General features: G+C 49.7%; 3 protein-coding genes across 3 annotated transcripts; all 3 read right to left on the reverse strand.

Moving 5' to 3' along the window:
* Nucleotides 1-8,168: 8,168 nt before the first annotated feature.
* On the reverse strand, nucleotides 8,169-10,519 carry Pmar_PMAR006601 (retrovirus polyprotein, putative; the record flags this gene model as incomplete). The annotated part of the gene is made up of 2 exons (XM_002769514.1): nucleotides 8,169-9,234; nucleotides 9,363-10,519. The coding sequence occupies 2 exons, from the start codon at nucleotides 10,517-10,519 to the stop codon at nucleotides 8,169-8,171; spliced, it is 2,223 nt and encodes a 740-aa protein (XP_002769560.1).
* Nucleotides 10,520-11,173: 654 nt separating this feature from the next.
* Pmar_PMAR006602 (hypothetical protein) lies at nucleotides 11,174-12,199 on the reverse strand (the record flags this gene model as incomplete). Its single annotated transcript, XM_002769515.1, has 1 exon — nucleotides 11,174-12,199. One exon carries the CDS (start codon nucleotides 12,197-12,199, stop codon nucleotides 11,174-11,176), a length of 1,026 nt encoding a protein of 341 aa, XP_002769561.1.
* An 81-nt stretch (nucleotides 12,200-12,280) lies between these two features.
* Nucleotides 12,281-12,463, reverse strand: Pmar_PMAR006603 (hypothetical protein; the record flags this gene model as incomplete). Its single annotated transcript, XM_002769516.1, has 1 exon — nucleotides 12,281-12,463. The coding sequence occupies one exon, from the start codon at nucleotides 12,461-12,463 to the stop codon at nucleotides 12,281-12,283; it is 183 nt and encodes a 60-aa protein (XP_002769562.1).
* Nucleotides 12,464-13,901: the final 1,438 nt, after the last annotated feature.

A 13,901-nucleotide genomic window follows, 5' to 3' on the forward strand; every position in this document is an offset into this window, starting at 1 on the left:
CGCATCGAGTAGACACTATTATATCAGCGGAGTTTGTATCGAACACCAGAGTCGGTGATATCCCTAGTAGCGACATTATCCCGCGCATAGTCGATAGTTATTGTAAGTCTAACACGAACCCAATGCGAGAGCCAATCACTGTAATCAGATTGACTCCTTCTGGCCGAACAAGCTCTTTGCTTTGATGAAGAATACAATCCCGAGCCTATACAAACGTCCTGGGCAAGGTGTCCAGGACGGTGACGTCATTAGCAGCTAATGATAATACGGGCAGTATTGCCAGAATAGTTCCTTGCTCAAGTACCCAATGAACAGCATATGAACGAATAGGCTAGAAATCGACACTCTCCCGAATGGGGACCACCTGTCGAGGGATGCATGGTTATTCAAAACTCGACGCTTATAATATCAGTAATTCCAGATCTTCCTCACACATTTTGCCCTTCAAAGTTCCCCATAGGGCGAACTTCCAAGGATGATGTGGCACGCCGATCGTCCGAAGAGCAGACGATGGTCAAACTATATTCGATTCGCGCGGTCGTTGACCATGTAGACGGAACCTGAGAAAAACAACGGGTGAAGATCAGCGAACCGGCTCCCAATCGCTGTTAGTGCACGCCATTGAGATGCATCTTCAACAAGAAGAACAATTCTCACAGAGTTTGAATCATACCTGTGTCAGGAAGACGTCACCTACAACACGAACGGCTCACCACAACATAGCAGCCAGAACTGGGCACTCTGTTCGCGTGGAAGTAAACGTGACGATTCTTCCTCAACGACGACATTCCTCCCTGCCGATGAATTCTATCTTTCTGGAAGCCTTCAAGGCTTAGCTTGGGCGAGTCCACTCGCATCAAACATACGAAGAGCTGAGAGTGCAGTGTGTGACTAGGATTGTGTACAGATGCTTTAGAATAGGAAATTCTCTATTCGGGATGGGGCCGACCATTTCGGACCAAATCTCAGCGAAAATTCTCTTTTCAATTGGTCCTTCATTATCGGCTGCAATTAAGTCGAGCGAATACGTTTTGTACTCAAGAAGCGCGCAACCTCACTCACTTCTTCTATATCATCGTCGACACAGCTTTCTGTTGTATCTTGGGAGAGTAGGACAAATATGTCCGAAGTGACGCTACTGCTTGCAGTGAAGTTTACGATGAACATTGGATTTCTGCTCCACGATTCGACAGTGCCTATCGAAGCCAAGTCGTGAGGATGACGATGCCGTCGACTTCTTCCCCACCAGGAACTGGTTGCCGTGTAGGAATTGGTGTTCCTCCACAAGTGTCACAGGTGAATCGACCGCGGAATGTCCATCGGCTGGCACTCGGTGGAATGTTGCGGAGAGTGATGATCGAGTTGAATGCTCCGCTGAAGGTATGCAAATCGATCTCCACTAGAGATTCGGGACTCTCTTGGAATGGACAGCGAAGAGCAACCCGCTGCTGATCGATATGCTCGACGAAGTTGATTTGCTCGTCGTTCACACCGTGAGCGTCTTGGTCGGACATATATGTGCACGCGAGCACTACGGTATTTTCCGTCGCGACGCTTTCATTGACACGATCTTGCCAGTTCCCACCAGCGACTTCCATTCGCTCCACCCAATAGGAGTCAGATAAATCACGGAGAATATCGTCAGTCAAGCTCAGTCGCACAAGTCGCTTGTCCCCAATAAGGGCGACTAGAGCCTGTTCACACAGAGCCGGCCAGAGAAAGGCGCCCTCGTGGCACCGTGTGCCTCGAGGCTCTCCATCGACTAAGGGTATGTGCAGCCCTGGGAGTACGGCGAACTTTCCAGCCAATCTCAAAATGTGCACACCGTATTGTCTAAGTTCCGGGTCCCAGCCTTCGAGAGGGAAGAGAATCTCAGGGAAGGTCGGCAAGGTCTGGAGCACAGCCAGGGCGTTAGCAAGAGACACTCCGATAGAATCACTCGGAAGCAGCGTTGACTTTCCCTCAGGGAGAAGGTCGAAACTTCCTATCTCTTGACGCGAGAAATTCTGATGGTTTACCAGACCAGACTTATCCTGTATTCTTAAAGGCCCTTTCCTCGCCACTAAGATGGAAACCAGAGTAAAGGCGTAGGATAGAGCAGAGCAGATGTCCTCGTGGAAGATCGCGAGTGGAAGAGGCTCTTCGATGTTTATCGGTCGAGGCGTCGGAGGAGTCTTCGACCTCCTTCGAAAAGAGTCAGCAAGCCAGTCACTTCGAGCTCGGGGAAGTGGTATATAAGATCCCAGTGGCTCAGTTACAAAATAGCAAAGGAGCAAATAGCAAAAAAGTGCCAATTAGCTGGAATGCATATTCCCTGCGGCTTTTGCTGTTGTGCTAGTGTGTAAAAACGCTATGGCTGATACACAGAAGAGTAAAGTAGTAAAATTCACTTTACAAATACGCAAATTTGCCGTTTTGTATAACAGAAACTGCTCGAATGAATATCGTTTGCTTGTTTATATTTCAGAAAATTGCTACAATGTATAAAAGTTGCCGCTATGTGAAGTGCTACTATGTAACAAAATTTAGCAGTTTTGCTCAAAAAAGTGGCAAACCAATAAATTGCTCCTCCTACTATTGAGCAAATTGCTACTTTTCAGAGGAGCAATTTACCGCTTAACGAATGGGCAACCCCGCAATGGAGCAAATTTTTGCTGTTCTACAATCGGAAGAAGGAATTGAAATTTCGCACGCGAGAGTCGAACTTTGGTGGGTTGTTGGTGATTGTGTTGAGCATTGCATTATAGTTTCGAAGTCTCTGAGTGGTGACTATTTTGCAAAGTTCTTTGGTTCTGTCGATATAGATAAGTATAGTTGCAGCACTGGGAGAATGATGGATGGACTATTGTAAGTGGTAGTAGGTCGTTACTAAAGACTTACATAATGTAAGTTACATTCGTTAAGGATTCGTTGGATTTTCATATTTTCCACATCATTGCAGTTCGCACATGGTCACAGAAGGACGAGGGAGAGGATTGGTGTTTACATGGTAGTTCGTATTGGGCGGAATCACTCGTACTGAGTTATCCGAGATCACTTATTTGGATCAACGTGGATCACTCATCTGCAGTGTAGTGCTGTATTGCAGGCACCCCAGTGGTGCCCATGCGAGATGTCGTGGCCTTCATACTCGCACCCTGATCCCTACGTGGCCTATTGCATGCGAACCAATATGCTCTTCCGTAGTCTGAGCAAATACTGGTCATTGCAGAAAGATGCCCCTCGCGAAAATCGAAATTATCGAGGAAAGAGGCAGGCTGGCTTAGCAGTGCTAAGTTAGCACTCCGCATCTACCCGGCGCTGAACAAGTTCTCCCGAGGTACCAGATGTGAGGAGATAGTGCGAAAGTACTCGCCTAACAACAATGCTATTTTATTGGTGGAGGAGTATGAGAGGCACGCGGCAAAAGAATTGCAGCAGAAGCGGTCGAAAGAGGACGAGCGTGAGGAATCGAAGTAGTTTCTCCCATCACTGGAGACTAGCGACCATGTACGCACTCGCAGTAAGATAGGCACCTCAGGGGTGCTCAGCTGTTGTAGCTGCTACAAGTAGCTGTCTCGGTGATTGGTAGAGAAAAATTGGACGTTTCTCAATATGCTTCTCATGCAACCCTTAATAGTTTCTCTATGAAAGCCCTCTAGTGGTGCCCGGGAGCGAATATTGTGTGCGGGGGGCTGTAGAGTTCATACTCAATAATTTAGTCCGTGTTGCGTTTCCCCTGTACAATCCTTCGACACCTCTGCAAAGTCTATAACAATAGCTCCACGAAGACGCTCAGATGAGTGCCACTGCCCATGAGCAAATGTTTCTCGTGCAGAATGTCAAAGTTGCCCGTAATACTTACGTGATGCCTACTTGAGGGTTTAACTTGTGGGTATTGTTGAGTCGTCAATACGTACAATCGTACCAAACCATGAGACACAACTGATACGATGCAAAAAGAGAGAGGATACTCGAAGATGGGACTCAATTTAACTGTTATCTCATCTGATTCAATCGCGACGTGTAAGAGCAATCATGTGTTTGGTATTCAGCATTGATCATAACTCGCGCTGTCTTCGGAGTGAATGATATATCTCACTAGAGTGCTATCACGCTTTGACTCGATACTAAGTGACTCACTTGGAGTGAGACACAAAGTGTGACACCTTTGATAGATAAGATACTTAGTAAGTGCACAGGGCATGAACATGTTCTGGAGCATAAGATATAAGGCGTAATACCGTAATCGAACGAGAAACGCTATCCCACAACTATGTTTGCTCGATTGTATATTGCTCGTACGAGTAATGCAAAATGACAAGTTTGCTAATAACGCTAACAGAGACGCAGTTTGAGCGAGTGAGCAAAACGCTAGTATATATTTCCGCAGGACGTAAGTTACAAGAGAGCAAATAGCCGAAACATAGAAGTGGCGTAGCGTTGTCACATACCGGCAACTGCCAAGTTGTATATTTCATGCAGGAACATCACATAAGGGCAAACCTTGAAAAATGCCAGACTATATAATTACAACGCAAAACATATCAGACAGCAAATGAGCACAACTTGCCAGAATAACGAAAACGTGCGGGCGAAGCACACTTGGGCAAAAGTGCCAGCGTGTAAAACATTCCGGGGAAATATACAATGCAGCAAAAAAAGAGCAAAAAGAGCGACTTGCTGGAAAACACTTCTGGATTTGCTACTTTCAACATTGGGTTGCTAAAACCTATACCATAAATTGCTAGGTTATAAATGTGGTTGGTACTTTGTAACTGAGAAAGCAGCACATACAAAAGAGCAAAAAAGTGAGACTGTCAGAAATTATAGCATTTGGCAAGTCCGCAATATTAGCAAAAAGTTGCGATTGCCGGATTGTATTACACCGCCTCGTCCCCCCCAAAACCTGAGCCAATCCTCAGACTTCACAATAATAAGCACGATGACAATAACTAACGGAAAGATAGAGTCTAGCAAAGGTCAACCGAGCCACGATACACGGGTATCGAGACTACGGGACAAAGAATAAGCAAAAGATCCACTTTCCTAATTGGGGCCACGGTAGCTCCAACGAAGTCATCCACAATGGAACAAATCGGGGCAGACAACGAGTACAGAGTGAGAACAGCTGACATAGAACTCTTCGTCGTCCCCCGACTCGAGCAAAGTCGGAACATGGATCGATATCCTCGGGTCGTGCAACATAGTATGTTGAACATACCAAAGGCAGAACAAACGGCTATAGACGATATCATACCTTGAGGGAAATGAGACCAGCAGTAAACACTTACGAGCCATACTCGTAGATAAACGAACCACCAGTATAATCCCAAGCGAGATTCCCATTGCCGTTTCAACGTAAACCAGTGTGGCGCGGCTCCTCCAAGAACGGGAGAAACGGTGAGCATCTCAAGATACTCAGTGCGCATTCCGAGAACATCAGTGTTCATCCGAATCTCACAACCATTCCTTCCGGGATCAAGGACACAGAATCCAGCCATGCAGGCGTCCCTGAAAGCATCGAATTCGAGTCCCCCCCAGTCGGATGCGCCTATTCCAAACATCTTGTGCGCGCGTGCACGTGCCATAAGCAGCTGCACGTGTGCACGGCCAAATCCGTTGCACAATAACAGTCATAACCCACATACTTCCTCCACGGCCAACAAGACCATTGCAATAATACCGACCGAAGAATAGGGGTAACAGGAATAAATATAACATAATCCAACCTCGGGAAACCAAAATAAGATAGCTCCAGCTCTCCTCCCCTCTAAAATGTTGGCCACGGAGGACCTCATTTTAAGACCGGTCAAGGGGACAGAGCAGAGACTATAATAGAAGCCAGCAAACGGCGGGTCATTCTCGATGACATCAGCCGAACAAAAACAGAAATCAGCAAAGATAGTGAAAGTAGGCAATAATCCTACTCAGCGTAACCACCACGGGACGTATAACGCTCGGGGGAGAAACGCGTGGGTGCCCTCGGAGTACGCACACTCCGACGAGGCGCTACAGAATCTTCTACCTGCTCTGGACTAGAAGCCAGCACATCAGTGTAAGTGCGAGCAGACGAAGTCGAACCACCACTACGAGCAGAGACTACCGGAATGTCTGTCGTAGCCGGGGAGGTTTCCAAAGCCGGGGTAGTAGGGATCTCGTCAGGAATTACAAGATCAGTAGGGGGCCCAACAGTCGCTTCCTTGAAACGTACCGCAGGGGCAGGTGCTGGCTCTGGGCCTCCAGACAACAGAAACGTCTCATCGGTACCAGAAGATCTTGTAATCGAGCTCGACGAAACTAGCTGAGACGTATTTCTAGAGAGGTCTGTAGAGACCGGGGCATCCGAGACCAATCCAGAACCCAGACTTAAAGACGATGTCTCGCCAGGGTCGACCAAAGGTGGCGAAACAGAAAGCAGTTGCTGACGCTGAGCTAGGGTCAACACAGAAGGGGCACTTAACGTTTGCCTTGAGGAAGGCCCAGAGTGACCTAACAACTGCTCGAAGTCGGCTGCAGGGGCCGACACTACATGGGTGGGAGTGGAAGCCGAGAAAGGCAGTGACCTTCTAGAGGCACCACATTCCTGCGAAGCAGAATCCAGTCCCAACGAGGGAGAATTACCAGAGGACTCCAAACCAGCAGGTACCACAGCAGGCCCAGACCTACCAGTAGCCTGGGAAACTGCCCCACTCGTGGCAGGAGACCGGAGAACGGCAGACCCTAATTGTACAGGAACTGGAATAGGAGCTTCCAGTCTCGGCACACCGACCTGTGCAGAACCAGACGATAGTGCCTCCAGCCTCGGAAGCAGATCATCTCGTCTTTCTGCTAGAGGGTCAAGATCATCACCATCATACACATAGGGAATGTCGACCAACCGAAGATTAGCAGGAGCTTCGACGTCCGGGACAACCGAAGATCTAGCAGACCGTCTAGAAGCAGCCGAGCGAACCAACTCATCACGAAATGGAAACTGCTCTATACGCGGCCCCTCTTCTACAGGAGGATCCAACCTAACAATGCCAAGCTCTACCGGGACATCGGCAGGCTGTACTGGATCGGGAACTATATAGTCAGTAGAGATAACCTTCGCTTCCTTGGAGGGGTAGTGTCGAAGAACCACCGTCTTCAAGTGTGTTCCCGGGACGAACTTAGCAATATACCAATTCAACTGCCATTTAGGTAATAACTTCCGACCTGGCAGATTGTTAGGATGTTGTATCCTCAGCCTTACACGTTGTCCCACAAAATGTCGACGTGCAGCAGCAATCTTCTCCCTCTCCTTCAGCGCTTGGAACCCAGCACCATGAGCAGTAACCCACTCGTCGACATTGTCCTCGACACAAGCCCGAATACGAGACAAATGGCGCTGATAACCTTGTGGATCAAAGTTTGATCCACAAGGTTATCAGCGCCATACGTTGATTATGTGTTTGATCATCAAACACATAATCAACGTATGGTTCCAAAGCTGGGAAAAATAACGTAGGCGGCTCCCGCCCATACATTAGGAAAAATGGGGCATACCCAGTCACACTATGAGGTGTAGTGTTGTAGGCCCACAACACTGACCGTAAGTGATCCTGCCAGATATCCATCCTCGTCACATGAGTCCTCAATGAATTGAGAATGGTGCTGTTAAACCTCTCCACATGACCATTTGCATTGCGATGATAGACCGAAGTACGAGACTAAGCTATACCTAGCTGAGCCAATACGTCCTTGAACAGCTGTGACTCGAACGCACTTCCCTGGTCTGAGTCTCAGACTCTGAGAGTATCCTTACCGGGGGACCATGGATCGAAAAGAGATACAGTAGGGCCTTCAGTGCCTCAGCAGCGCTCTCACCTGCCACGGGGACAGCTTCGGCCCACCTCGTGAAGTGGTCCACCACTACCAATAGTTTAGATACACCGCTTCTGCTGGGAGCCACCGTTAGGAAATCGATAGCCACAGTATGCCAAGGCGAACCAACCGGGTACGGGACATATGGCAAGTGGGATAGCAAGACGTTCTTATGGGGTGGACAGCCTTCACAGTGCAACAAGAACTCACTAATATCCTTACTCATACCTGGCCAGTAAGCTGTACGTCTCAACCTTGCCACCATCATGGTGGCACCATGTGCTCTCGTCGAAAGTGTCCCGCCTCCTCATGAAACCGATCTAGTGCTTGGCGTCGGAGACCTAAGGCCGATACTCTGGATCCTTGAGCTCATCCTTCGCTAAAGGCTCTCCTGTCCGGACCCTGTCTCTCACCACCCGAAGAACAGGATCCAACTCTTGATCACGTACCAAATCAGCTGTTGACCATTGCTCACAAAGGGTGAGAACACAAGCAGGGGCAGAATTGTCCTCCTTCAACACGTCGGCCTCCCTGTCTTTAGTCAACAACTTATCTGTCACCAGGACAGGTATACCTTGCAATTCACGCTGGAGTGCTCCAAGATCTGGCTCTGTCACTTTGTCGTCAGATGTAGTGATCCGGGACAAGGCATCAGCTACGACGTTGTGCTTACCCTTCTTGTAAAATACCTTAAACTTGAACTGGGACATACTAATGAGCCAGCGTTGCACTTTCGCAGTCGTAGCCGTCTGTATCCATTCCAAAGGCTTGTGGTCCGAAAAGACGACCAACTCCAAATGGTAACCCCAGAGCAACGGTCTGAACCGTTCCAATGCCTTGAAGATGGCATAGGCTTCCCGCTCATACACCGGCCAGACTTTCTTAGTAGGGGTCAGAGACTGGCTGAAGAAGGCTAAAGGCCTTCCGTCCTGCTCCACCACAGCCCCTATCGCTACATCGCTGGCGTCGGTCATGAGCCGAAATGGTCTCGAGAAATCTGGGTAGGCCAACAAGGGGAGACTGGCTATCCACTGCTTCAGGTCATTGAAGGCCAGCTCTTCCTCCTTGCCCCACTGATTCCCGAGTTCCACAACCTTGTTCTTCGTACAGTAGTTCACAATTTCAGAAAGACACCGAGACCTATCCGCAAATTGCGGGACAAAATTCCTATAGTACCCTGCCAGCCCTAAGAAAGACCGAAGGGCGGGAGCAGTCCGAGGTAGAGGCCACCGTAGGATAATCTCGGCCTTACCCAAGTCGGGACTCATCCCAGTACTATTGAACATGTGACCCAAATAGGTCACTCGATCCTGCATAAACTCGCACTTCTCAGCGGCCACCGTCATACCAGCCGCCCGTAGAAGCTCAAAGACGATCCTCAAGTGCTCCAAATGCTCTTCATCAGATCTACTAAAGATCAGGACGTCATCAAGGAAACCCTCACAAAAGGGAGGTGTCCCAGAATAGCATCCATCAATCGCTGGAAGGTAGCCGGGGCACTTGCCAAACCAAAGGGCATCATCACCCACTCATACAATGGGAAGCTTGGACCGGGGCAGAAGGCGGTCTTCCGTTGGTCCTCCTTGCGAATCGGGATCTGCCAGTAACCACTTCTCAAATCGAGAGTCGAAAACACTCGTGCACCAGCCAGGTGCTCCTGTACATCGTCTGGCCGGGGCACAGGGTGCGCCTCAGTATGGCATGCCTTGTTGAGGTTCCTGTAGTCGATACACATTCTGACTTTATTATTCTTCTCCGGAACGAAGACGCACGGGAACCTCCATGCCGACGTACTCCTTCTAATAACACCAAGCTCCTCCATCTCCTTCAGTAAGGCCGAGATCTCATCACGGCACTTGTGAGGAATAGGCCTTATTCTCTCACAAATTGGACGAGTCGCCCCAGTGTCGACCGAGTGCTCAGCTTGAGTACAACGTCCGTGACGTAACACAAAACGATCCTTGAACTCCTCACATAGGTCAGCAACGGGTTGTTGCGCTTCCGTAGGGCTCTCACATATATCTGGTAACTTAACCGTCTCGTCCAGAAACTCTGGGACAGCAAACCGTAAGGGGTCTTGGCATATATCATCTCCTTCGAAGCCATCTACATGCTCCCAAGCAGCTGGGGGCCACTCCTCTCCCTTAATAAGGTTTCTCCCTTTCGGCTTAGACGTGCCGGGAACTCTAGCCTGTGATTCGGCCGGGAGGTTCAAGTTGGCTCTCTCTAACTCCTCGTCAGTCATGAGAGGCCCATCCGCTCTCAGGCCGGCACACCCAGTCGGGGCAGAGCAAATACCACAAGGACGATCGAAGGTGGAGACATCCAAATGGGCAAATGCAGCTGCACATCCCACGCAATAATGTTCTGGCTCTCTCACACAGTCGATTTCTATATCTTCTTCGGGGCAAGGCTTCTCGCACCAATCCTGAACGGGCGCCGAAACAGTCCCCTTCGACGTATCACTGTAGGCCACATCCTCGCCCACAGCCTTGTCCGATGCCTCAGTGTTGGCCTTGTCCTCAACCAAGAATTTTTCGGTCTGGCTTCCTATATTGACCACACCCGTAACCCCTTCTTCCTCGGAGTCAACGGTCTGGACACCTTGCGTTAGCAATCTCCCAGTAGTTTCTAGCACTTGACTTTGTTGAGCAGCCATCAAAGCTATCCTTGGAGACACCGGCTCCGTCATCGAAGGAGGACTGCTCAACACAGAATCTATATAGGAGGTCGCGTTGCCACCCTGGCAACACCGCCTCGACCGTACACCTCTGTCAACGGCGTCCAATGCATCTCGCATCAACCATGGAATACCAGGCGGGCCTGCCTCCGTATTCCTACCAATAATACGCACCGGTTTCTCTGGATACAATATATCTAACTGAAAATATTTTAAGAAGTCGTGCCCCAAAATCACGGGGAACGCCAACGATTCTACAATAAAAGCTGTAATCAAAAAGGGAATACTCAACTCATCAGCTGTGGAGCGGGCTCTCTCCCCCACCCCTGTTGCTGTAATCAGATTAATCGCTAATGTTGCTACACCAATAATCTTACAAGAGGACTTATCTATTGTAATCAACGACGGCCCATTCACGGGGCTAACTTCGCAGCCAGCGGGTATCACATCACGTGCTACCATCGTGGCACAGCAGCCAGTATCCACGAGGCAGCGAACAAGGCCAACAGACCGAAAATTTGACAGACAAGTTGTACAGACAAGAATAGACGAGAATCATCTCCAAAAGGGTACAAAGTCAATGTTTTCTTATGATCATCAGGGGTCAAGAGTCTTGACTCAAGACTTTAGCGACTGGCGACCGCGGGCTGCTGAGCGGCCGCCCCGCTAATTTCCCTGTTCCGGCGTCACACCCTTCTTAATCCTCTCCAGCAGAGCGGGGCGCTCAGGACACGAGCGGGACAAGTGTGCCTTAGAACCACAGATGAAGCAACCCTCACTGCACCTCTTATGAAGACAGTTATAGGATGCATGCTTCCCCTCACAGATCCCGCACGGCATCAGCTGTCTCCTGGGCTGCGTGGGTCCTGCACGCATGTCCTTATCCTTACGACCAGGATCTTGTTGAGCCTTGAGGATGTCCTTCAGGGACCTAAGCAGGGCATTCTGCGAAGTATGCATAGCGTTGATCGCCTTAGTCTGTGATTCGATAAGCGAAGCCAACTGCTTGTCCTTGTCTGGGGAAGGTTGTGCCACCGCCCCGGGGCACGCATGCTCATCCTTGGACACAGCCGCCGCAGCATGCTTGGCCGTCCGAGACTGCTTTCCTCTGTAATCTTCTATAATCTGGCAGACCTCAGTTATACCCTTAGGTCGACGTCTTCTTAGAACCGGCCTGGCCCCCTCCGGGGCACAGGCAATAAGCCGATCCAACAACATACGACTCTTAACCAAAGGGGGAAGCTTCTCCTCCGCCGGTAACATCTTGTCATACTCCTCCAGGGCCCGCTTCAAGATGGCCATGAACTGACTGACATGACCCTTCCCGTCCCAAGATAAGGCGTGGAACTTCTCCAAGGCCTCGTCGGGACGAATCAGGTCAAAGAGTTGTAACATCATCTCCCGATCAGCAGCGAAGTCCTTCTTGCCAGCGTTCTCGTCCCAAGTGTCAAAATAGGAATCCCTGAAGAAGCTACCCAATCTCTCGGCCATCATGTGCTCATTCCAACCGGCCGCCCTGGCATCTGCCTCGAACCTTCGGAACCAGATCCTTAGGTCGGAGACTCCATCATATCTCTCCGGCATCTGGGCGGTCACCACTTGCAACGTCTGACCAGTGAGGAGAGGCGCCAATATGCCTCTCGTCTGTGATAACTCGGCCTGCTTGTTGTCCTTAGCCGACTCAGTAACCATACTTTGATGCTTCAGTGTCGGGATCGCTTGAGGGGGTGACCTTTCCTCTAACACGCGGTTATACTCTTCAAGTTGAAGACTTCAACTGAACGCCTCGCCATCTCTCGCCTGCTTAGCCGCCGCCTCACCCAACTCAGCACGAATGAACTCGTCATAGGCCTCCTGAGCTGCCTCCTCAGGATCACGACGCACCAAGGGGCCCCGAGGGCCCTCCCCCTCCGCTCGGGGCAGAGTGGGGGTAGAACCAGAAGCTGAACCAACCATCTCGTAGTTGTAATCGTTCGTAACAAGGAGCTGCTACCAAAAAAGTGTCGGGGTATCGGTTGATGAACTCTAAGAACAACACAACAAGGGAACTCGAGCTAGAGCAACCAATACTACGACCCTAGGACAATAACAATAAACGCACTACCTGCACTTAAGTTCTGTACGAATACACACTTAGCAGCACAGTATTCGATATTGGGCTCATTCGTTATAATGAGGAAGGCGAAGGTTTGATGAGATGCCTCCCGAGTCGGGAGACACGACCGGGCAGCCGCGTCACACCAGTCCGCATCAATCGAAGTCCGCTCATCGGAGCAATGAGTGCCAAGTAGTACGGCTGCAGACTACAATGTGTAGCCATACACTAGAGAATATGTTGCTTCAGGTGTGGTGGTTTGAGAAGCAGTCCTCAGTGAGAACTCCCCACTAACCGTCTTCGATCGTTTCACGCCTTCACGTGCGCAGAAGATTCTCCGTGTGCCATGCGTGAGTCACCCGATGAGAGGTTTCATAGTACTTCTCGCCTTATGCCGGCCGCCAAAAGTGTCTAAAAAACACACCTCGCACTACGCCGCGTAGTGGACGGGCAAGAGACGTTCCTCCGAAACAGCCCTTCTTATGTATCTCCGTATCACTAGATTTGTGCGCGATTGTGCGATCATGCAACGCGGTGGATAGGCGCACAGTTTAGCAGAAGCCTACCAACCTCCTAGCTCACTCTGTGTTTGTGAACGGCTAGATGGATTCGCATTTCCACATATCGTTTGGGAGTCTCACGCTAGTAGTGGATGCTGCCAAAGATTAGTCGAATCGCAGCAAACAGATATGATGAAGTTTGACTTGCTCACCAACAAGCTACATGTCATGTTCCCCGCTCCAGAGCGTGCCCCATCGGCTAATTGTCAATTAGTAATTGACTGCTAGATGCCATTAACGTCTCAAAGGATACTGGCGTACGAACAAGCAAATCTCACGAGACCAGTGAGGCTCGGGCAAGGCTAATCACCTGTCACACTGCACGCATACCCATTGTTCTCCTCCAACCGCAGAAAGCTGTCTCTATAGGGTATTTAGCGCACGTCCGTGTGCACCGACCATCCTACTCGACACTATGGAGCGACTCTGTGTACATGCCGAGCCACTTATGGTTCTTTCGAGCTCATTGATCATGAATTCCACCGAGGACTTAGGTTCGGGGAAACGAAGCACTCTAGTTGACGTCTGGAGACTTCCAATCGTAGGCGTGAAATTCCATACTTCCAACTTGCAGCTGTAAATTGTTCAATCTTCGCTGTTGTGTTCCGTTCGAGCCTGAACATAGGAGAGTTCCTACTTGAGGAGTGAGCTAATTCTCTCTTTGTGATGTTGAGAACTCCCCATTGTGACTCCTTAAATGTGTGACGGGCCGTTACGTGTTTCGTGTCACAGCGAGTCT

Source organism: Perkinsus marinus, assembly GCF_000006405.1.
Source record: "Perkinsus marinus ATCC 50983 genomic scaffold scf_1104296965578, whole genome shotgun sequence".
NCBI classification, from domain to species: domain Eukaryota; phylum Perkinsozoa; order Perkinsida; family Perkinsidae; genus Perkinsus; species Perkinsus marinus.